General features: G+C 40.0%; 1 protein-coding gene across 4 annotated transcripts in view; it reads right to left on the bottom strand.

The window, feature by feature from the left end:
* stim1a (stromal interaction molecule 1a) overlaps positions 1 to 25,275 on the bottom strand; it is a 43,338-nt gene that overhangs the window by 15,740 nt on the left and 2,323 nt on the right. For all 4 annotated transcript variants that reach the window (XM_062060432.1, XM_062060433.1, XM_062060434.1 and 1 more), the window contains exons 3-7: positions 15,505 to 15,635; positions 8,758 to 8,872; positions 4,328 to 4,439; positions 4,038 to 4,153; positions 799 to 976 (exon numbers count right to left, since the gene is read on the bottom strand). In XM_062060432.1, coding sequence (XP_061916416.1) covers positions 799 to 976; positions 4,038 to 4,153; positions 4,328 to 4,439; positions 8,758 to 8,872; positions 15,505 to 15,635 — 652 coding nt within the window. The remainder of the gene's footprint in view (positions 1 to 798; positions 977 to 4,037; positions 4,154 to 4,327; positions 4,440 to 8,757; positions 8,873 to 15,504; positions 15,636 to 25,275) is intronic.

Genomic DNA, 25,275 nt, shown 5'->3' on the forward strand with positions numbered 1-25,275 from the left:
TTGCTTGCTTGGCTTCCTTCTCCATAATGCAATGAACATGATTGAAACAGATTCACGAACACAGATGTCCAGAATACTGTGGAATTATGAAATGAAAACAGAGCTTTTTCGTATCGGCTTCAATGTGGAAGGCATACCCGTGTTCGCCGGGCTACGTCACGCGCATACGTCATCCGCAGAGGCGTTTCGAACCGGAAGTTTAGCGGCAAATTTAAAATGTCACTTTATAAGTTAACCCGGCCGTATTGGCATGTGTTATAATGTTAAGATTTCATCATTGATATATAAACTATCAGACTGCGTGGTCGGTAGTAGTGGGTTTCAGTAGGCCTTTAAATAGGCACCAATCTGCTAGGCTATATAAACATGATAAATAACTGAAGCCAGATGTTGCAAAAGCTGGAAATGATCTGGGAGGCATCGTCAAAGTGCTATTTTTATGGGCAACTAAAAGCTAGATTGTGTGAAAGCCAAGTTGTGTTAAGACAAAAAGGTCCAAATGTCTTCATCAAGCTTGCAGCAAAAAAGACTGTAACCCTTCTGGAATGGTACGACGTTTAAGGAGCTGACAAACTGGATTGAGCAGAATTTCTCGAACACCATGCGGATAAATTATTATTATTTATGAGAGCATTTAAATATTTTTGATATGGCAGCTACGTTTTGTTCAATGTCTGTAGACTCTCGCACACAAGAAGAACCCGCAAAATTAACCAACTTACTTTCACTTCTGCTAGAAAGAGACCCTTACAGGAAGAAAGCCTGTTTATGTGTGAGGTGGAGGTTGCAAAAACTCACTTTTTTTGTAGGTCATGCAGACTCTGCTCAGCTCTCTGTAGGCCGTCCAGGTCCTTCATCATCTTCTTCATGTGGTCCTTGGAGGAGCGGTTCTGGATGTAGGCAAACCAGCAGCCCCCCATCCCGATCACAATTGACACCACCAGCATGAGGTCCTTCAAGTGGTTGTGTCTGTTCACTGGGAGGCACGCACACAAACAAAGGGGGGATTTTTGTATTTAGTTACACAGTATTTCCTGCCTGAAGTCATTTATATTAAATTTACACCAGTGCTCCCTAAAACAGAAAATAAACAATAAGGAGTTGCCGATCCATCGGCCACAGTCAGTATGGGACGCAAAAATGACAAAGCATGTGATCGCCATTGCCGATTAATGACTTTGAAATACCGATCTCCTCTGGCTAATATTGTATTTATTTTTAGTGCCACGACAAACAAGCTAGAAGCCCAGTGTGTATCTCCATACATTATGTGGAACAGCTCTCCTAAGTTAATAATAATTATCACTTCCATTGCGGCAAATAAACTAAATTTCTTAGTATAGTAAGTATCATTATCAAGTATCACTGGAATGCCCCCACACGCCTCCCTGGGGAGATGTTTAGGGCACGTCCGACGGGTAGGAGGCCGCGGGGAAGACCCAGGGCATGTTGGGGAGACTATGTCTCCTGACTGGCCTGGGAACGCCTCGGGATCCCCCGGGAGGAGCTGGACGAAGTAGCTGGGGAGAGGTAACTCTGGGCTTCTCTGCTTAGGCTGCTGCCCCCGCGATTCAACCTCGGATAAGCAGAAGAAGATGGATGGATGGATGGATGGACCTCCATTGCAGCAAATAAGCTGCATTTCTTAGTATCGTAAGTATCATTATCAAGTCAGCCTCGTCTTCCAATTAGTGGAAGACGAGGCTAAAGAAGCAGGAATGCTAGGAGCAAAGCTAACCGCTGAGTTTGTTTTATAAAACACCAAGACATAGGTGCCTCGTAAAGCTAAAACGTGTAGATTGAAACATCTTACAGCAGTAAGTAAGTAGTTATTTAGAGGAAGTTAACAATAAGATTAATAAGAGTTAAGAGAGGAGAATATAACAATTGTTGGTGGGTCAGCATTGTTGCAGCCATAAGTACACAACATGCAAGAGGGGGGCTCGATCCATAAATTGGTGCTGTCGACACCAAGGGTAGTATGAGTAAATGATTGATACTTAAATGATTAGGTCAGTCGTTCTTAAATAGTGGGGCGCGTCCCCCTAAGGAGGCACGGTGCGAGTATCAAATGGCCTTAGTTGGTCAAAAAATGCTTAAAGGATTTTTTCCAGGCATTGTAAGTTGATCTTTACTTTTTTTCGTCTATTTATTTAAATTTTAAGTTAACAAGGATACAATGTTATGCAGAAGTGTACTTATAACAATTATAAAGACATATGATACTATTTATAGTCGTGGCGGAGAGTGGGGCGTGAAATATTTTCGTCTTCCTGGGCAATGGGGGCCGGTGGGGGTCATAACAAAAAGTATTTGAGAAGCACTGGATTAGATCACAACATTTTTTGTCATGTTTCTTAATGTTTACAAATGCAGGTAATAATTCTCTGGACACTGGAGGACTTTGAGAGCAAAAATTATTTCATTCAGTTTTTCATTTTGTTTAGTTTTTGTGTTCTATTAACTTTGTTTTGATCAAACAATTGTATTTAATAAAATATAAGGAAATATTGTAATGACATTAACTATCAAAAGCACTCACTATAAATACATAGAAAAATTTACAGTTATTACATGTGATCGGAATCAGCGGCATAAAACGTTGATCGGAACATCCCTAATAAAGAGTTAATATATTTAATGAATTTAGTTTATTATAATTAATTCCCCCTAGAGTCAATCATGTGTCACTGTAATAATCCTGATTATCTATAATACAATTAATTTAATATCATATTACTACATAATAATCCTATTTTACAACATAAAAAAAAGCAAACCCAGCCACTCCTTACCATCGGGAAAGAAAGGTCATTAAACATTTAAAAGTAACGAAAACAAATATTTGGGCCAGTCCCCAGATCAGGTTTAGACCCGCCTCTAATTCCTATAGCTGCACTTAAAGTCTAGTCATGCTCTCCTTTTTAATTGCTGCAATGTAAAAGGTGCCCCCTGCCTTCAAGAAAGAGATATCCAATGTTCCTTCCTGGAGTATCTCAAATAGGTTTACAAGTCAGCAGAGTGTCTTTCTTTATAGAGCGGCAGTTGAGTGCAAAGCACACCCTGAATTAAAATGCAAGTGCACACCTCACACTTGACACAAGGCAAGCTTTCAACATTCATATAAAAAGTTCCTTAACTTGAGGATTTGCAAGAAAACATACTGATTAATTCCACTCCAGGTCGACCGCTGGAAAGATGCGGACGCACTTGCGCTTTAATCAGCGTACTAAATTGTCAAACACTGGCCTGGAGGACGATGGGCTCATTGTGCGCGTGTCTTAAAATGCTGCTGGGGCGAGAAAGTCACAGTCAGTGTGAGCTCACCGCTTTTGAGAGGCTGTCAAAGCCAGACGCCGCTAGATTGCATCTCCGTGGAGGTGCCACAAAATCCACGGTGACACATGCCACACGCAGACCCCTGCACAATGTACCCCCATGCTGTTTCTTGCCAATTGAAATGCACTTTTTACACTTTCTTTTAGTTGGAGATGATGTAAACATGTCAAAATAGCACAACTATTGTAACACAATTTGTATGAACTTGCATGTGTCCACCCCAGCTGGTCACATGCACTGAGATTACCTGGCAGGATAAACCCTTAATACTGATTTAATCATTTCCTGGTCTCACACGCAGCTTTCGCCTGTGCCACAGACTTTTGAATATTTTGCGGCATGCTTTCTGCAAAATGAGTCACTTCCCGAAAGGAAACAGAAGCAAGCAGCCTTACAAGAGGGCCAAATTTGCCATATAAACCGTCTAAAACGTTTGGAATGGACAGAGATGATCACGTGACGCTTCAGTAGTTTAAACAAGGAAGTAGTAAACATTGGAATTCCAGCTACCATGTTGACAAAAAGGCAATTGTTTAGAAACAAATAGAGAAGAATGAAATGCACTGAGATATATATATATATATATATATATATAAGTACAGCATCTGGAACTAAACGGTAATGTATTAACAAGCATGACAATCACACTGCGGTTTATTCTTTTTTTTTCTCTTAAATTATGCAATGATGCCGCTTACTGAGAGGTGCTCCGAACAACACTGTGTCCAAAGATTTGAGCTGCAACTTCTGAACGTGGCTGCGATCCAGAATCTTGAGAATGGTGTGTGTCAGAGTGTTGTTCTTCACAGCCAGCCTGAGAGAGAACAGACATGTGGAAGGAAGTCAACGCTAGATGCATACACACCTGGATTGTGTTCAATAACCTCAAAGTGGGAAATACACTACACATTATGTAGTTTCGAATGAACCATTGCAGCTTTTACAAACACAAAGGAAAGCAAAATATGAATACATTGAGTCATCTTACCTCGGCATTGTGCTCCCGTTAAAGCTCATCTTACGAAAGGCCTCCACATACTGAGGCAGTTCCACGTAGGTGATGAGCCATTCGACCACCTCATCCACCGTCCAGTTATACACTGAGGAAAACAGTAAGATGTAGAGTTGTCACAGTATTTTTGTATGTACTGTATGTACATGGTACGCATCTGTACTGTACCGAAATGCTGCGAACCAATTTCTCACTAGGGATGATGTTCGAAACCGGTTCTCCCGGTTGTTCGATAAGAAAAGAACCGATTCCATTAACTCGAATACCTTTTTGAGAACCGGTTCCCGTTATCGAGGCCACTATAGTAAAGAAAAAGAGTTGGTTCTTTATTCGAATCCCTGGGAACAAATCCCGTCCCACAGGAAATGCCCTGTGGAACATCACAGGTAATGACGTGGCTCAGTCATTAGGCGGCAGATAGAGAAAGAGGCAAAAATAATGGACCGGAAAAAACGCCTCAAGGCATGGCTTCATTTTACAAAAAAATTCGACGAGGAAACGGCAATATGCAATTATTGACAGGCTTCGCTCTCATGTAAAGGGAGCAGTACAACAAACATGTTGAAACATGTTCAGGCTGCACATAACCTGAACGTTCGAGAACCGTGTCCTGTCTTCGACACGTGGAGAAGCAGCGACAGGGATGACGAAGCACGCCCCTCTTCCTCTGCTTCAACCTGCATCCCCAGTTCCAGTGATAGTGGCGGTGAGTAACTAACGTTAACTGTTGCCGGTTAATTTCCATATTTGCTCACTTGTAGCTTTTAGTCTAAAATAAGGTTACCTCTTATGTCAACCAGGACTGCAGTAATGTTAGCTAGACTAATGTTACCTAAGCATAGTCAGTGGCTAACGGTAACGTTAGCCTTTTTGTAGCCTACACCACTACAGAGTTTGCAGGTCTGTCTAATAAACTAGTGCTTGCTTTCTTTCTTTCTTTAGTTTATTTCGTACATGAACACACTTACAGTGTAACACATCACAGTTTCATATCATTTCACTTTACATCATGTCCGAAAAGGAGTAGGAAGAAGCAAATCTTATTTAATCCTACCCCTTTCCCACTTCAGAGTATTTACAAATATATACATAATTTACTGACTTTTTTATAATAAAATAACATCTGTGAATTAGTATATACAACAGTTTTGTAATATGTAATTAACTAATTCAGTCATTATTAATATACTGAGATGAAGAATATCTTATTTTCAATAAGGTTGAAAGTATTTCTCATAATTCTTCTTTGTACTTTGTAAGCACTATTAATTTGAACAACCTCTTAAAGTGGATCATATCAGTACAATGTTTAACTTCATTACTTAATCCATTCCATCATTTAATTCCAAATACTGATATGCTAAAGACTTAATAACGGACACCCTAGTCTTCACATTCAGCTAATTTGCCCCCTAATTATATGCTGTGTCTGTCCCTCATTTTCCCTCCAGGACAAGGACGTGCAGTCATTCCTGGAGGAGGCCACACTGATGGACCATAGAAGGTTTAGATACAGACTGGAGGAGGATGTATCGTCTGGGAGAAGCTGAAGAGAAGAGCCGTGGCAGCAAACACAGTGGAAGCAGTAGCATAGGTATTATTTGAAACTATTTATTGAACTGAAGCAATATTTTATTGTGAGACCTTCACTTTGGCTCTGTTGTACTTTAAGGACCACTTCAGCCTAAAACAACATTGTGCTGAAAAACTAAATCAGTTTGAAATTTATTTTTTTCAAGCAGCTAGTGAAAGAGGCAGAGAGGCAAGAAAAGGAGGTGAGTTCAGCTCTTGGTGATGATCAGAGTGGGCATGAATTGAAATACCTAAACTACATTATTTAGTTAGAAGGTCTGGGACTTTTAGATTAATTAAAAGCCTCTGAATAATAAGATTAAACATTTTATTTTTTAGGGGGGTAACAACAGTCAATATTTATTTATTTTATTTTTTTCTTATAAAATAAAAGTGAGCTTTTGTTAAACCAAATATTGTGTGTTTTTTTTCCATATACAACAACCTATCTGGATTCGATAAGAGAATCGATAAGGAATCGGTTCGATAAGAGGATTCGATAATGGGCTTGGAAGCACAGTTTTAGGCAAACGAAGACGGTGCAGTCCAGCCTTTGGCTAGCGATAGAGAGGGTAAACTTTAGGTAGGGCCTCTTCTGTCGTAAAGTCTCCTGTTTTTGACACTTTGCCCTCCTGTTGAAATACGTAAATGGACAAAAACAAGCAGCTAACAGTAGTGTGCCGGCACTATTCAAATTATGGCGTATTTTTACACACTTAGTAGGAAGTACTAATCAACTAAAATCTGCTTCTGAACGTTAAGTATTTTGCCTCCCTTCCTGTGGCTGAATAAGCTAGATATTATATACTGCTGCCATCAACAAATATAATAGAAAAAACATACAAACAATAATAACTAAATTAGGATGATTTGTTAAAATTTTATAGCTGCATTTTAGAGATACAGTATGTTACCATTTTACTCAAGTACTCACTTAACGCTGCACTGTCATTGGCATGACTGCAGACACTTCTTCCTCGCTCCCCACAGAGCTTTACAGGGCAGGTACACTTCCCTGGTTCTAGCCGCAAGCCTCACTGGCTCGAATGTCAAATGGCATAAATGTACTGTGGAGTGAACGAGTATGCTATGCTTTTGACTAGAGGGATTATTTTTAGTCTTTCTATTCATTTCTATTAAAAACTGCCCTACTGGGGGACAGTGGGACCGGCAATGAAGAATGGCCGAAAGGCTAACAAAGTTGGTTTTTTTTTAACGCAGAACAAGTCAATAGGTTGTATTCACCTGATGTCACGTACGGCTAATTAACTATGCAAGACTCCAAGTGGTGGTCAAGCAAGCGTCTGTTGGTGTTTTGGGAGGCATTTTGCCTTTCTCAAAGAAAAATGCCCTTTGCTAACCATTTAAACCGCAAAAATGATAATAAGTTCTTCTGAGTTCCTTGACAGGTAATCAAAAAGAGGCGAAAGATGTCAAATCCAAGGGAACAGAGTCGAAGAATGCACACGTTTGCGGTGATCACTTCGTTAAAGGTCTGTTTGATATAATGTACTTTTAACGTTAAGTATTTCCCATTTAAGCATTATCTTGGTATTATTTGTATTCTATCTTGCTTTGGAATTCTTAAAATCGCATTTTTGTTACGAGTGTTTCGTAAACCACCAACTAAAATAGTTAAGCTTTTACCAAAGGCAGCAATCATGAATTAAGCTTTCAGCACACACACAATGTTGACATCTATTAGGTATATTTTGATGAAGACGGGGAAAAACACATGTACATGTAACGACGCCTGCAACAACAACAACAACAACAACAACAACAAGACAAAATGGCCAAAACTTAACCGGCCATGCAGTTACAGTGAGCTGTGATCACTTCTCTGTCTTCTTTCACAACCAGCTAGGTCTTCAATGGTATCACTGATTATCTTTGAGTGTTATCTTTATGAGTGGTTAACATAATGAGAAAAGGAAAAACAGTGAATCAAGGCTATAGAGTGCTACTCGCAGCTTGTTTACAAGGACGCGTCCTCACAATACTTTTTTTTTTTTATGTATAGGGATCAATTATATTGCATAGTTTTAATTTTTTCCTGAGGGAACTCTCTTGAAGGAATCAAAGTACTATCTATCAATCTATCTTGTTAGATTTCTGTGATTGTATCTGCTTTTAGCGGTAAGATCTAAGCTCCTTGCGTACTCTGATAGTTTGCATGCTGTTTTCTGCATAGTAGCCATGTTGGTTTGGTTGACCACCACTTCCTTCACTTCCGTAAAAATCTTACGTGACAGAATACAAGCCATAAGGAGTGTATTGATAAGAGAAATAATGATAAACACATGGTGTGTGTGCGTAAAAACCCAAGGTTGCATCAGTCTGTATCCCAAATGAGCTTGTAGGTATCAGGTGTCATAACAGTGACGCTTGGAGGGGGAGGGTATCCTAGTCCACAGCTGCTGAAGTGTACTATGAGTGTGAAACAGGCAGCTTGCAGAAAGGGTGTGAAAGACGTGACAGCTAGATACGGCACATCACATAAAAGTGCCCTCATGATGGTCCGACCAGACATGCTGGGGAAGAGGAGGCAACAGCGTGTGTGCTGATTTTGTGCTGACAGGCTCGAGCGTGCTGCCCTTTGCTTGACACACCGGCTGATAAAGCCGCCTTGACCGAATAGAGTGGGCCCGTGGGTCGAGTGGTTGACTTTGTTCCCATGGGAAATGCTAAATGTGATTAAAAAGCTGTCTTGCAGTCACAGACACAAGCAAGACAAAATGAAGAGTCACAGACACGTGTATTAAAGCAGTAAGGACAACTGTTGTGACCTTTAGATCATTTTGTGTCAAGGTAACTGGGATTCAAAGCAGTACCTTCAGAGCTCTTCCATGTTTTCCAAAGGTCCTCCACGCTGATGAACTGGTCATCCCCGTGGAAGCTGTTGTGTTTGGCCTTGGGGTCATGGTAGTTCAGATCCTCCCTCAAGAACTGCAGGGCGAGCACATGACATGGTTTGGAGAATTGACTTTTTGTTCGATTCAGCATATATGAAGTATGGGAGGCTTTGGATTTGCATGGATCTAGTACGTAATTGTCTCTGCCATAATGGGAATTTACGTGCTAGGACAGCAGAGAACGTACAGTGCTTTTGTCCAATCTGTTCCACATAACTAATCATGTCAAAAATCTACAAAGAGATACATAAATCCAAAGAAGCCAGTATTACTAACACGTTAGAAGCGTCGTCTTGTTGCTGTGCTTTTTTTAAAAACTCTGCGCAACATCTTGAACCCACAGGAGCCCACTCATTAAGCATGGGTGGAAGACCTCATACTTGTCTTGCTTGATTATTTGATGGAGAACACATGTTGCCATTACCCTTATTAAAACCTAAAGACTCAGCCAAGACTAGTAGCAGCAACACTTAAATGTGTGGAGGGTGACTGTTCAAAGAGGTAAGACTCCAGTGTCCTTTGCGCTGTCAAATAAGTTTCTTTGCAATACTAGCATAACAAGTGTTAATACAAACTATTGTTTAGGTTGTTTTTGTTGTTGTTTACAAACTCAGGGAGAAAGTCACTGTATACAGGAAGGCTTTGAAGGCAAAACCCAACAGTTATTGTGCACCAGCCACTTTATTTTGGTAAGATCAGTTGTGCATTCAATACCACAAATGTAAATATTTCTAAATTTCATAATATAAGCTTTATAAAATGTATGTTTACTTTAGTTATTTGCTATAAAACATTTTTAGTTTGATAATCTACTGTCAAGTATCGGATCGGGACTTGAAATCAAATCGGATCTGAGGCCAAAATAATCAGATAAGGATTGGAGGCCAAAAATGTTGATCGTTGAGCTAGTTTTTACAATGTTGGATACTCGTGTTAAACAATGCCAAATAAAAGATTCATGCATTGGGGCGAGAGCTTGCACGCTGTTTAGATGCCTGTGACAGATCGCTGGGTTTTGGAATATATTTTTAACACTGGGCCTTTTGTAACGTCAAAGATTGAAGGACGTACATTTGTGGTCACTCTGGGACATTTTGTGTCGGCAGTAGGGCTGCAACTAATGACGATTTTGATAGTCGACTAGTCATCGATTATCTTAACGATTATTCGACTAATCAGATTATGAAGCATAAACCTATTCAGTGACTCTAATTTAGCTATCATCTTTTAAATTCAGCTTAACATATGTTTAGGCATGTGCTAACTAACAAAGATTACTAATTGATTAAGGAATATTTATTTACATATACCGTAAATTAATAGTTAAAAGCAAAGACAGGCCCAGTGCTGACAAAAACAAAGTATCATTTTCTATGAAAACAACGGGCAGACCATCCAGGACAAAGGCAAGCAGATAGAGAGATGGGTGGAACACTATTCCGAACTGTACTTCAGACATAATCAAGTCACATCCGATGCCCTTGCAGTCATTGAAAGCCTCCCTCTCATGGCTGAACTGGACGAGAAACCCACTGTGGCTGAACTAAAGAAGGCCATTGAGAGCCTGTCCTCAGGGAAAGCGCCTGGGAAGGATGGCATACCACCAGAAGTCATCAAGTGCGGCGACAGCACACTGAGGGAACATCTTTACGACCTCCTCTGTCAGTGCTGGGAGGAAGGAGCAGTACCTCAGGACATGAGAGACGCCAACATCGTTACCCTGTGCAAGAACAAGGGTGATAGAAGCGATTGTAACAACTACAGAGGAATATCTCTCCTAAGCATCGTAGGCAAAGTCTTTGCACGTGTCCTCCTGAACAGACTGCAGAAGCTTGCTGATAGAGTATACCTAGAGTCACAGTGCGGGTTCCGCTCGGAAAGATCAACCATTGACATGGTCTTCACCATCAGGCAACTGCAAGAAAAGTGCAGAGAGCAGCACAAGCCCCTCTTTCTGGCCTTCATAGATCTGACCAAAGCGTTTGACCTTGTCAGCAGGGATGGGCTCTTCACAGTCCTAGCGAAGATTGGCTGCCCACCGAGACTCCTGAGCATGATCAAGTCGTTCCATGACGGCATGAAAGGCACAGTTCAATATGACGGCTCGACGTCAGATGCTTTCGACATCCGCAGTGGCGTCAAGCAGGGCTGTGTCCTCGCTCCCACTCTCTTCGGCATCTTCTTTGCCGTTCTGCTGAAGCATGCCTTCGGATCGTCGACCGAGGGTGTTTACCTCCACACTCGGTCAGACGGCCGACTGTTCAACCTGGCTCGCCTAAAAGCAAAGAGCAAGGTCCGGAAAGTAACCATCAGAGACATGCTGTTTGCAGATGACGCTGCTCTGGCCACCCACACAGAAGAAGAGCTACAGAGCCTGATGGACCGCTTTGCAAAGGCATGCGAAGAGTTCAGCCTGACTATCAGTCTGAAGAAGACAAATGTGATGGCCCAAGATGCTGAACCACCCTGTATCACCATCAACGACTATGAACTAGAGGTCGTCAGCCAGTTCACATACCTTGGTTCCACCATCACTGACAACCTCTCACTGGAAGCAGAGATCAACAAGAGGATCGGCAAGGCTTCCACAACCTTGGCCAAGTTGTCGCAAAGAGTGTGAACAACAGCATGCTGACAATCAACACCAAGATCGCTGTGTATCGTGCCTGCGTGCTAAGTACTCTCTTGTACGCCAGCGAATCCACGACTCTGTACTCCTCGCAGGAGAAGAGGCTAAGTGCCTTTCACATGCGCTGCCTCCGTCGCATACTCGGGATTATATGGAGCGATCGTGTGACAAACAACGAGGTGCTGATGCAAGCCAAGATTCCCAGCATGGTCACTCTGCTCCATCAGCGTCGCCTTCGATGGCTGGGCCATGTGCGTCGAATGGACGATGGCCGGATCCCCAAAGACATCCTCTACGCAGAGCTTGCTTCCGGCAAGAGGACAACGGGACGGCCACATCTCCGCTTCAAGGATGTCTGCAAGCGTGACCTGAAAGCGCTCGACATGGACCTGAACACCTGGGAAGAGCTTGCTCAGGACAGATCCAGCTGGAGACACACCGTGAACACTGGACTGAAAGCTGGCGAGGCAAAACTCCGCCAGCTTGCAGATGAGAAGCGAGCTCAGAGAACGAGCAAGCAACTACATCCTGTCGCTGACTCGACTTATAAATGCACCAAGTGCAACAGAGACTGTCACTCCCGTGTGGGTCTGTACAGCCACAGCAGACGCTGCATGACCAACTAAATCATATCCAAGGGGCGCTAATCCATTGTCTTCCGAGACTTACGGATGCCAGTAGTAGTAGTGCGCGTGTGTTTAACGTTTGTTTTACACTTGAAGTTCCTGTCAAATTAAGGAAGTACTTGACTTGATATAAAACAGTATAGCGGGCGAACTTTGGTTAAAATGATAGTTAAATCAATTTTTCTCACAACTTCGTCCCACACTTGTTAGCTACCTAGCAAGGTAACTAGTTAACTATGTTATCGAGTTGAGATTGCATAATCCAGATGTCAGACATCATGCCTCCGCTTTAACTGTTATCACAAATGTACTGCCATAAAAAAACAAGGCCCGCTTTGCAAAATAAGAAAGGAGTTCATGTCTTTAACAAGATTAAGGTCAAATAATTCCACATTTGGCATGTTTTCACCTGCAATGTTGTTGCGAGAGGCAGCGCTGACTCGCTTCTCTCCGGAAAAATATGAATGATGACGTTACCGACTAAATTCAACAACATTGCCACGGCAAAATTGAGGCTGCCACACCTTAAAAATATGTATTTTTACATTTAAACAAATGAGTAATGAGTAAAGTATTGTAGCTTCTAGAAGAAGTCAAAAGTCTGACGCTATTTTAAACTTTTTAAATTCTTAGGCCTGTTTCCGCACTTCACTCTCAGACACAACAACACTTCCTCATTCTACATCATATCACCTTTAAAGTAGGGATTATGTACTTGTGATCATGGGAAAAATCAACATCAAATCAAAACCACACAAACATAAAACATTAACAGCAGGTTGGTTGTTGTAGTATGAATGGATATACTGTATATAACCTATTATTTGTGCACTATTGACTAGTGATGCACTGAAATTTGGCCGATGGGAGAAAAGAGTTTGATCACCGAAAACAGCACTGCCGAAATCAGATGTTGTGATGACATAAACAGCAGGCAACATGTCATGGTATGCGAGATATCCCAGGGGAAAGCTATCTACAAAATGTACAAATATGAAGGACAGTGGGGCTTTAAGGAAAGAAAGTCCAACTGGAGCAACAGCGTGAAGCAATTGTGACATCATGCTCGCTGCAGCTCACTTTTTGTAAACACGAGTACTTTGTATAATACCACCAGAAAAACATGCTGTATTTGTTGCTAGTCATTTTTAATAAAGAAAAAAGTCACTAAAAGTTTATAGACACTTGAAAAGTTCTCAACAAAGTTAATTGTACAATAAGCAGCAACAATTAAAAATAGAGCAAAACAATGCAATTTAAAAAATGTTATTACTGATTAATAATACAGATTTGTTTTTAAATGTATGTATACATTTTTTAGCCTTTTTAAAGAAAACCATATCATCATAGTATGTTATATAATGGCATCATAATGACCACGCCCTTAATCACACACCAACCGCCACAGGTATCTTGGCAATCTAGGGGAAATATTAAAACATTAATAATTTTGTGTTTATTTATCCATGACGATATTAGATTAGCCAAAGGAAAAAAGATAGCGACATTACTTGGTTTGAGGAAACACTAGCTAAGGCTGGATGAAATATTATTTTCATTTAGGCCTAGACGATATATTATTTTTATCGATTAATTCAAGTTTTTTGTTGCAGACGACTTGGGAAAAAAAAAAAAATCTATGCATTTCTTCTCTTGCTCCGGCATACTTTTTTGATGATTCTTCAGTTGTCCTCGCCCGCCCCCTTATTTCCTTAGTGGAGATCCACAACAAGCCTAGCAAAACTTGGCTAACTAATGCTAACGAGAGTGAGACGTTTGTTCTAGAAAAAAAAGTGTTGTCAGTGCTTTGGGGACGCCGTGGCTCGTTTGGCAGAGCGGCCGTGCCAGCAACCTGAGGGTTGCTGGTTCCATGCCCGGCTTTCGCCATCCTAGTCACGGCCGTTGTGTCCTTGAGCAAGACACTTCACCCTTGCTCCTGATGGGTCGTGGTTAGGGCCTTGCATGGCAGCTCACGTCATCGGTGTGTGAATGTGTGTGTAAATGGGTGAATGTGGAAATAGTGTCAAAGCGCTTTTGAGTACCTTGAAGGTAGAAAAGCGCTTTACAAGTATAACCCATTTACTTTAAAATTGCGGCAACAGGCGTGGAACAACTGACTGCATGTCGCAAAGTTTCTTTAAAAAAGCAGAACGGACAAGACCGCAACAACAACAAACTCTACCCAAGAAGCAGCTTACTGTGGCGAAATCATTTACACAAGGTACCATTCACAGTTTGATGAAAAAGAAGAACAATGCACAGAGCAATCACTAAAGTAGTCGCCAAACCGGACAGCTCGTACGCGCGTGTGCTGCTGCAAAACTTCAGTGGAATGATAACGAATTTAATCATCAATATAGTGATATATAACATGTGCAATGAAGTGTACATTGTCTTTAACATCAGTGCACACTAACAAGGAGCCCAGGAAAAGCCTGCGTTTATCCACTTACTAAAACTATAAAGTCATCTCGATGTTTTACTTATTTGCATACAATTTACAATATTACATTTTTATTTACAGTAGTATTTTATTCAAAACAGAAGTTTTAAGTTTGCACTTAATTGATCAGATTGATTTTTATTACTATTTAATGATTATTGGTATCTGTATTAATTTATTGGAAAATGCTATATATTAATTTAGAGAAGTATTGTTTTCAAGTCAGAAGTTTTAAGTTTGCACTTTATAAATCCCAATGTTGGAGATGATTATTTGCATGCAATTAAAATGCCACATTTTTGTTTAAATAAGTATTTCATTCAAGCAGAAGTATTGACTCCCAGAGGAAGCTCTTAATTTAGTTCTTTGAACATATTTGTATTAAAAGTACAACTTACATCTAGTCTAAAAATAACATTATACAAATTTTAATTTTGCTAAGGGTAAGCTGCAGTGTATGCTGTGTCATTTCAAACTACTAGTTTTTGATCAAATAACAGCAAAATTTGTTTTGAATTACCTCTGTCATTTGTATTCATTGGTTTCTTTTAAAAGTAGGGAACAAAAAAAATAAAAAAAATAAATCAAATCAAATATTGGATGAAGAAAATAGGAGATTCTATTTTCAGGCCATCCAGACTACAAGGAAGTGTTTCTAATGCAGATCAGAATAATCATCCCTTTAAGAAAATATAGACACCTGCAAAGTGGCGCTTCTTTATTAGTAGCAACATGAGGGTCAGCCTTGTGTGCCTTACGTTAATTATTGACAAACTGCACGGAAAGAGCAGTGGAGCACACAAATGAAAATACCCCCATGAGAAATTGACCAATGATGAGAAATCCTCACTGGGGTGAATTAATTTTGTCAGCCCGTCTGGCAGTAGTAATATATGAAGTAAAGTGCTTTAGGTATTGTGCAAGTGTAGTAAAGCTCTATATAAATAGACCATTTACCAATTACCTACCCCGTCTGTCTCCACCACGTCCACGTTGCCGTTTTTGTCGTCGTCCATCTGCTTGTGGATGCTGCGAATGGCCTCGTAGCTGAGAACGCCGTTCTCGTCCCGGCACAGTGGCCCGTCGATGCGACAGAAATCTGGCGGAGAGGGGTCACATGAAAGAGCATGAAAAACCTACATCAGTTGTTATTGTGATGACTTGACTGACATTTTTGTGGTTTTTGGGACAAGAACAGCACGGTCCCACAGCTGGGCTGCCCTTGCTAAACCACACAGCTGGAATAGCTTCCTGTGCTTAAGACATGTTTACACGAGGACGCCGTTTAAAGCTTGGATTTATCAATCGTCTATTTGACGACTGGTCACTCGAAATATTGACATGCGTTTGTTAGTGCGACTGAAGGATGACGATATAATTACATAATTGGGTAATCTGTCAGTGAGGCCTTATCGAATGACTCCCGTTTTCCGCCCCAAGCGCCTTCTCTCCTTCCTGAAGGCTAATAGATAAAGCCGTCGCTCTCACACGTAGGAAACCTTGATGGGAACGTGGTGCAGATGTGGAGCTGTGTGAAGCGGCTTGTGTAGCAAACAGTGGGTTTCTGTGTGCATTAGGAAATAAGCGCTGATGCCTGGTATGACCTGTACTTACTCTGCTATCCAACAAAAAGCATGTTTACCAGAACCTTCAAAGCAAAATTCTAAATTGTCCCTAAAGTCACAAAAAACTAACCACCGTTCAACAACCAAAGCGCTAAATTTGGTTGTGTGTAGGGCTGGGCGATATGGCCTTTTTTTAATAACTCGATATTTTTAGGTCATGTCACGATACACGATATATACCTTGATATTTTGCCTTAGCTTTGAATGAACACTTGATGCATATAATCACACCAGTATGATGATTCTATGTGTCTACATTAAAACATTCTTGTTCATACTGCATTAATATATGCTCATTTTAAACTTTCATGCAGAGAGGGAAATCACAACTAAGTCAAATGACCAAAACTGTATTTATTAAACAGTTATTAAGCAGTGGCACAAACATTCATGTCATTTCAAAACAGAAAGTGCAAGATTGTCAGAGACATTTTAAAACAAGCTATGAGTACACTTTTGTGCATGATGTCACTAAGATGACATCAAAACAACACTAAATTAAAGTGCACTTTTTGTACAGAATGCCACTACAATAGTTTAAAACAAATAAAGTGCACTTTTGTGCATGATGTCACACAAGTTATTTCAATAACTGTCAAATAAAAATGAGCTGCATAATAGGAAATCAAATAGTGTATGTCCTTCACTATGTGGTAAGTTACTGCGGAAGTTATCTCCTTCTGTTGTTGACTATTTTTTTCATTCGGTGTTGATGTGGAAATGGTTGCCTCAGCATTTTGTTGGTGTGGCACCGAACGGAGATGTTGACATGCGGAGTTTCAAGCACTCTTCATTCTCTAGCAGGTGACTTTTCAAATGATGCTACATATTAGCAGTAATGCTACTTTTTGTAGCAACGCTTTTGCCCCACACTTGACAAATTACGGTTGTCTGTTCGACATATTCCCGCTTGAAGTCAAACCACCGCCAGACGATGGACCCCATGCTGTTTTTCTTGGGAATTAATTCTTCCTTCATTTGCTACCAGATTAGCACCTTCTTTCTCTAGTATTACCACTTGCACCACAGATAACGTTACCCATGCCGCTACCTCTCTGGTCCGTATGTAAGAAGGTGCGCTTGTTTTATGTCTCTGTGAGAAGGAGAGACAACAAAGAGTGAGAAGAGCCTGTAGTGTAATGCCCGCAGCTAAAAGCAACTGTGTGAGAACGTATACTCGATTATCACGATAGAGTAATTTTCTATATCGCACAGAGACAAACCCGTGATATATCGAGTATATCGATATATCGCCCAGCCCTAGTTGTGTGTTTCGCTTTTTCTTTGGCACCTATAAAAAAGGAGGACCGTCATCACATGGGGTGAACCTCCTTTCACCTAACGAGATCACAGTTCAGTGCGCATCAAATGACTCCCTCTGGTGTTTCGTTTCTTCTTTGGCTTTATTTGTGACACTTGTTGCATAAGTATCAGCCTCAGCGAGAGGTGTCGAAAAGAAGAACACGCAAGAAGCTATGTAAGTAATTAGACTAGTATTGAAAGCTATAAAACAAACCACTAGGAATAGGTAGCCTAGAGGTTAGAGTGTCCGCCCTGAAATCGGTAGGTTGTGAGTTCAAACCCCGGCCGAGTCATACCAAAGACTATAAAAATGGGACCCATTACCTCCCTGCTTGGCACTCAGCTTCAAGGGTTGGAATTGGGGGTTAAATCACCAAAAATGATTCCCGGGCGCGGCCACCGCTGCTGCCCACTGCTCCCCTCACCTCCCAGGGGGTGAACAAGGGGATGGGTCAAATGCAGAGGACAAATTTCACCACACCTAGTGTGTGACAATCATTGGTACTTTAACTTCTTTAACTTTAACTTAACTTAAAATAGGCAACATTAACAATGTCATGTTTTTTTCTTCTGTTTGACAACAGAAAATGAGCTGCATTTATTTCTGCTAGTCCTGTAACGATTAATCGATGAATTCACTTAGAAAAAAGCATCCATTTATCCATTAATCGTTTAGTGTAAGTTGTAACTAATAAAAATTGATAAAATAAAGGCCCGAAACTTTAAATACGCGAACACAGTTTCCGCACAGCCGTTGTAAAATAGTGCACATGAGAGTGGTGGTGTGTGGATGCTGTGATCGTTTTTTTTGTCTTCATTTTGATTTATTTCAATAATTATGATGTGCATTTAATAAAATGAAGGTTATGGCAAGCAGAACAAATGTTAATTCACCAATTAATTCAACCTGGAATATTCATTGAGGCTAAAAAGTGTGTTTTATTCCAGTGTTTCTTAACCATAGGGATGAAATTTCTGGTTCACAGCTGTGGTCTGTATGGTACGCAGAGGTAATCAATTGTAATACACCTTTCCACCACTTGTAGCAGTAATGACAATATCAAACAAACAGAAAAAGTCTGGAGCTTAAGTCAAAGAGAAGATTTTTAAACGCAAAAAATATGATTAAAATGTTGAATCAGTGTTTTCATTTGTACTGACAGCTTAGTTAAGAAACAAACTATTATTAATTCATTTAAAATATATTTATTCTAGCACTGCGTAATTGTATGTGTAAATTTATTTTTCCTCAGTATGTATGAGGCCCTTTTGCAGTTTATTTGATTCATATTCATTTATGTAAATCTGACCTAAGCCTATGATAATAATCTTTGTGACTAACACATGGTTATATATAATTTGACACTGTTTATCCTGTTAAACTGTAAGTAAGTTAGATACAATTATTGAATACAATTAAAATCAAGAGTAAGAATACTAATTCAGTGTTAAAATTTGAGTGGGCCCAGGGCTCTTCTGCTTGGACTGCTTTTGTATGTGTGCACAGGCTCCCCGCGCGGACGTGTGGACAAGACTGGGTGAGTGACCGCCGCAAACATCAGTCACTTTATCCAGGCCAGTAAAAAAATGTTATATAAACTTAGTGTTTGTGAAAAATATACACAATTGTCAAACAAATGTGTTCCTTTAAACCACGTATGGTAAAATGAGCTAGCCGGGGCTAGCCCATATAATCAAACTAATTGATAAGATTACTCAATTACCCACTATTAATAAATGATCTCTTTATTTACCTTCTACGGATTTGGCATATACGCCCTTGCTCGCAAACACCTTTTTACGAGACTATGTAGCGCATTGTTCCAATTCTAAACAGTAGAACGGTTCTTAACACTCACCATACGCACATACCACAGCTGACTTGGTCGTGCATAAACAGCCCACAGTTAGCAAGCATCTACCGCTGCACACTACCGAAACACACAAATACATATGTAGAACTTTGCTGTGTGGTAGGCAACAGCTTGACCCTGGAACTGATTATTTCTGTTTCACATGTGTGGTCTTAGCCGGTTTTGATTGTAGACTGACATAATCTGAGAAAGAATACTCGAAAACCCATTCCAAAAAGCCTTTTTTGCCAAATGACACACTATGTTGACATTTGCAGTCACCGACACGCTGCTGTACTGTATGAGTTGCATTCAGTTTGCAGCAGACTTTAATTCACCATGCAATGTTCACATACCAACTAGTGTTCTCTTTATTCTCAGAAGCGCATGTTATGACAAGCAGGATAGACTATACAGAAAGCAAAGTGGGTGCACAGGTGAAGCCTTTCAACTGCAGCAGTTTGAGCAATTTGTTGCTGCAAAGTACCAAACTAAAAGTTTTTAAGCATCAGAACTAGTAGGGCAACATACCCATAATACACACAATGGATCACCATGGTAACAAGAAGAAGAAAAAACAGTTGGCTATGTGAAAGACTTCACCTGCTGCCAATCTCACACGCCCAACTTTTTTTTTTACTCTCCTTTGCCTTGCAAAACAAAACCCTCAGATGACGAGATAAGAGTTTTACAAACCAGTCAGCCTGCTTAATTTTCTTTTGTTTTTCAAAAACTCCAGTTACACAAGCAGTGTTTCCCATAAACTGCCAAACCTTGTTTTAAAGGTCCATCCATCCATTTTACAATATAATTACAACACTTTATGTACATATTTATATACAGATTTGAACAATAAGTTATTCACTGAAATATATTTATTAATTGTGGTTCTTACAAAAAATATAAAAGCTAAACTGTCTCTTAAAGCTCTGCCCCTTTAATTGGTGCATACTAAATAATTTTACTTTAGCCTACTACTACAACCATATTATTTACCAGCAACATAAAGTGAAACAGAGGCAGAGGTGTCCTGCCACAGTCAGTAACAAATAAACAGAAAACAAGTAGTGGTCAAATACAAATAAGGCAACAAGAGAAGTATCCTACACTTCTCTTTTGTAAAGTAAATCTGAACAGCCTATTTGAGCATCTACATCAACTATATGATTTGCCTGAGAAGCTGGACAGGACAACCAAAAAAAAAAAAAAAATTTTTTTTTTATTAATTTATTTATTTTTTTTAAAAAAAATTTAATTTGTGGTGGACGTAATTCCTTCGTGGTGGGCCGCCACAAATAAATGAATGTGTGGGAAACACTGACAAGACACTGGCAGTAGACGACAGATGCCATACGCTTTCAACGCCATAACACAAGTCGTGACTGCTTAGAAAAGTAATATCAAGAATTCTGTCACATATTATGGCTTCCAGGACTACATGTGTAAGAAGTGTGTGCAAACAACAATAATGAAAACAAAACTTTAACAAACTTATTTTTCTAATAGTGGCCTCTGCCCTAAAATATAATGGACAATTTATTTATTTTACCTTATTTATTCTTTATTTACCTTAATATAGTTTGTTAGATTGAAACTAAGTTTGCATATATTCATGTGCGTCTATATTTGTTGTGGGCAATAGGCGACAATTACCTTGGGAATTAAGTGGGTGGGTATTGTAAGGGATGGGGTTTATTATGTTACATATTGAAAAATGTGCAGATACTTCAACTTGCTGTTGCCATGATCCATCATACTGTATTGTCTGCAAAATTAAATACAAATATTTGGGGAAAAAAAAATATATATATATATACATATATATATAATGGACAAATAAATAAATAATGCAGCCTTTTTTCTACTTCAGGAATAAAATACTTGCGGTAGTACAAAGTGGCAGTGATGTATCTTTACACTAACATTGTGGTAGCTGTTATTGCTACAATACACAAAGCTGACTTTGCTGCATTTTAGAGCAAAAAAATGCAGAACAATCAAAGGATCGGTGGGGGTGTCAAAATACCTATTGTTTCCTTTTCCATTTTGTTTTTCGTCACTGGATAAATGGAGCAAAGCCACTGAGCAAAGTCCAAACAACCAAAGGCGGATAAGAAAGTGCTATTTTGCAGTATCTCCAGCAACTGAGGGAGGCCATGATTAGGGTTGGGTATCGTTTGAATTCGAACGATTCCGATTCCAATTCTTTGTTTCGATTCCGATTCCTGGCGATTCTCGATTCAGATTCTTTTAAGAGGCAGGGTCAAGAAAAAGTTTAGGATATTTTAAATGAGCTAGCTAACCTAGTCTTTCTGAATGAAATAGTCTGACATTCTCCATCAATTTTAATTATATTAAGTTTTTATGAACTTTACTATAAATTCCTCACAGGGCTGTTTTCAACTAGAATATAAATATCAAATCTATGAACTTGAATATAAATATTATATATATGAATACATTTTCCCAGGGGTACATTTTCCTCAAGAGAGCTTTATTTTTGAAAACCTCATGAAAACACATTTACACACACAAGTGTATGATGCTGCAGGTACTTAAAAATGTTACCGTGCTCCCACTGATGGGCTAACCTGGTGCAGAAAAGCAAATAAACAATAAGAAACAACTTGCAAAACCCAGTCCAGATTAGCAGCAGGTACAGTATAAAATCAGGAAAATGACCATATCCGCCTTCTCAGGCAGGATGCGTGAGCGTTCTGGACAGATAGTGTCTCCTGCTGTGGAAAATACACGTTCGCTGGGTGTGGAAGAAGCTTGAACGCATAAATAGGAGAAAGCGCGATCTGACAGCAAAGGATAAGTCTTTTGTTGGTTCCACCGGACCATCACCATGCAGCAGGGTCGTCAGACATAAGTATCGGTGGAACGTCCTGGTACATCTGCAGCTCTCTCTCCACTCGTTTCTTGATGGACATGGAGCTCTGTTATTTCGCGGTTATTTCATTTTTTTTTTGTAAAGTAAAGCCACACTTTCGACCGCCGACGCCCGCTATCCATGCTGGAGCTTGACTGACTCGCTCGGCTATGCTAACACTTCCGGCGGTGGGCGCTTCTTCGTTGGTGTTCAGCGGCTTCTTCTTCCGGTTTTTCTTTTTTTTTTTTCCGGTCGGCGGACTGGGTATCGAAAATAGGAATCGAAATTTAAACTTTTGAACGATTCCGGGAGAATCGGAAAGTTAGTCCCGGTTCCAATCGATACTCGATACTCGATACCCAACCCTAGCCATGATGCAATGTTAACTACAGATGTCCGGTAATGGCTTTTTTGCCGCTATCCGATATTCCGATATTGTCCAACTCTTAATTACCGATTCTGATATCAACCGATACAGATATATACAGTCGTGGAATTAACACATTATTATGCCTAATTTTGTCGTGATGCCCCGCTGGATGCATTAAACAATGTAACAAGGTTTTCCAAAATAAATCAACTCAAGTTATGGAAAAAAAATGCCAACATGGCACTGCCATATTTATTATTGAAGTCACAAAGTGCATTATTTTTTTTAACATGGCATCTGCCTCACAATACGAAGGTCCTGAGTAGTCCTGAGTTCAATCCCGGGCTCGGGTTCTTTCTGTGTGGCGTTTGCATGTTCTCCCCGTGACTGCGTGGGTTTCCTCCGAGTACTCCGGCTTCCTCCAACCTCCAAAGACATGCACCTGAGGATAAGTTACCGGTAATTGGCAACACTAAATTGGCCCTTGTGTGTGAATGTGAGTGTGAATGTTGTCTATCTGTGTTGGCCCTGTGATGAGGTGGCGACCGAATGCAGCTGAGATAGGCTCCAGCGACCCCCCGCTACCCCAAAAGGGACAAGCGGTAGAAAATGGATGGATGGATGCCTCAAAACAGCAGCTTAGAATTTGGGACATGCTCTCCCTGAGAGAGCTAGAGGAGGTTGAGGTGGGCTGGGTTGGGGGCGGGGGCGGTGGTTGAGGTGGGGGGGGGGGGGGGGGGGGGTTGGGGTAGGGGGGTGTATATTATTATATTATATTAGGTTGTGTTTATGTTGTGTTACGGTGCGGATGTTCTCCCGAAATGTGTTTGTCATTCTTGTTTGGTGTGGGTTCACAGTGTGGCGCATATATGTAACAGTGTTAAAGTTGTTTATACGGCCACCCTCAGTGTGACCTGTATGGCTGTTGATCAAGTATGCATTTCATTCACTTGTGTGTGTGTGTGAAAAGCCGTAGATATTATGTGATTGGGCCGGCACGCAAAGGCAGTGCCTTTAAGGTTTATTGGCGCTCTGTACTTCCCCCTACGTCCGTGTACCACTCCATACAGCGGCGTTTTAAAAAGTCATAAATTCAACATTTTGAAACCGATACCAATAATTTCCGATATTACATGTTAAAGCGTTTATCGGCCGATGATATCGGCAGTCCGATATTATCGGACATCTCTATTAATAACATAACTATTTTTAAAATATCACAATAAACATCCTATCTATTAGGGATGTCTCGATCAACATCTTTGGCCTCCGATTCGATTTTTGGGCTTTAGATCCGTTCTGATACTTTGACAATAGATTATAGAACTTAAAACGTTTTGAAGCAAGTAACTAAAATAAACACAGTAATAAATGTTTTAAAAGCTTGTCTTATTAAACTTTGAAGTTGGTACTATTGTTGAAAATCAGATGATGTATTAAAGTTGTGTCATTAAATGCTACACATTTTTTTAAACAAAATAAAGTATATCAATAGGATTTTATTGATACCGATACCAATATTCCTTACTGAGACCGGTATTCATCGGTACTCTTATCAGTACTTTATGTAATTGGTGAAGTGAAGTGATTTATATTTATATAGCGCTTTTCATTAGTGATTCAAAGTGCTTTACATAGTGAAACCCTTTATCTAAGTTAAATTTAAACAAGTGTGGGTGGCACTGGGAGCAGGTGGGTGAAGTGTCTTGCCCAAGGACATAACGGCAGTGACTCGGATGGCGGAAGCGGGGATCGTGTAAATAAAGACGTGAAAAAATTCATTTTTTATTTCCATTTTAATTAGCACAAGAGGTTGTACACCACCAACATCTCAGAGCATGGACTTATTTTATAGAACACCTGCTCTTTAAGTCTTACTAACAAGTCAACTATGTGTGCAGTGCGAGGTGAAATGCAGTTATGTCGTTATCTTGTAAAGACTACACAGACTTATCACTGAATTTCTATTCATTACAATTACACTCAGCTGGAAATAATATTTATGTATGGCATTCTTGTGCAGAACACAGACCTTTTTTTACATGATGTATCATATCAAATATATAGTATTTAAATCATTACATTCAATTACCATACCATGTAAGTGGGTGTGCATTTGGTAACAATACAAATTGTTTTGTGTTTATGTTGCACACGGACGTATTTGAGTCACGGACCAAAGGCCATATTGAGTGTTGACAGCTACCGATGTACAATAAATGTGTCTGTGTAGTGTGTACTATATACAGTAAATAAAAAGACCCTGTGATTACTTCCATTTTTACTTTTGCGGTATTAATGTTAGCTTGTAGCTTACTGGATCGCTAGAATAATAGATAATGAAACATGGTAGCAGCGGTCATGAATAAAGCATGTTCAATTCAAACTGCAAACTAACACGACTCCTTTTAAGCGTGCGTGACTTTTAAGGACTTTTGAGAAGGACATATTGTTGCGTTATAAACTTTTGTGTGGTGTTGCTTCCTTATTGTGATTATTCCAACATGATTATCATCTACTCACATCTTTTTTTTTATGCATAGCTGCAACACTTGAAGTCAATGTTACAGCGTCTCAGCTGCAAAATATAAAAAATGCAGATAGTCGTATCATTTGTACAGAATCTTGACCGTCACCCTGGATCGACCCAATTAGAAACCGGTACCAAAAGATATACATCCCTAGTGGCTCGTGCACAATAACTGAACAAATAC

Source organism: Entelurus aequoreus, linkage group LG10, assembly GCF_033978785.1.
Source record: "Entelurus aequoreus isolate RoL-2023_Sb linkage group LG10, RoL_Eaeq_v1.1, whole genome shotgun sequence".
NCBI classification, from domain to species: domain Eukaryota; kingdom Metazoa; phylum Chordata; class Actinopteri; order Syngnathiformes; family Syngnathidae; genus Entelurus; species Entelurus aequoreus.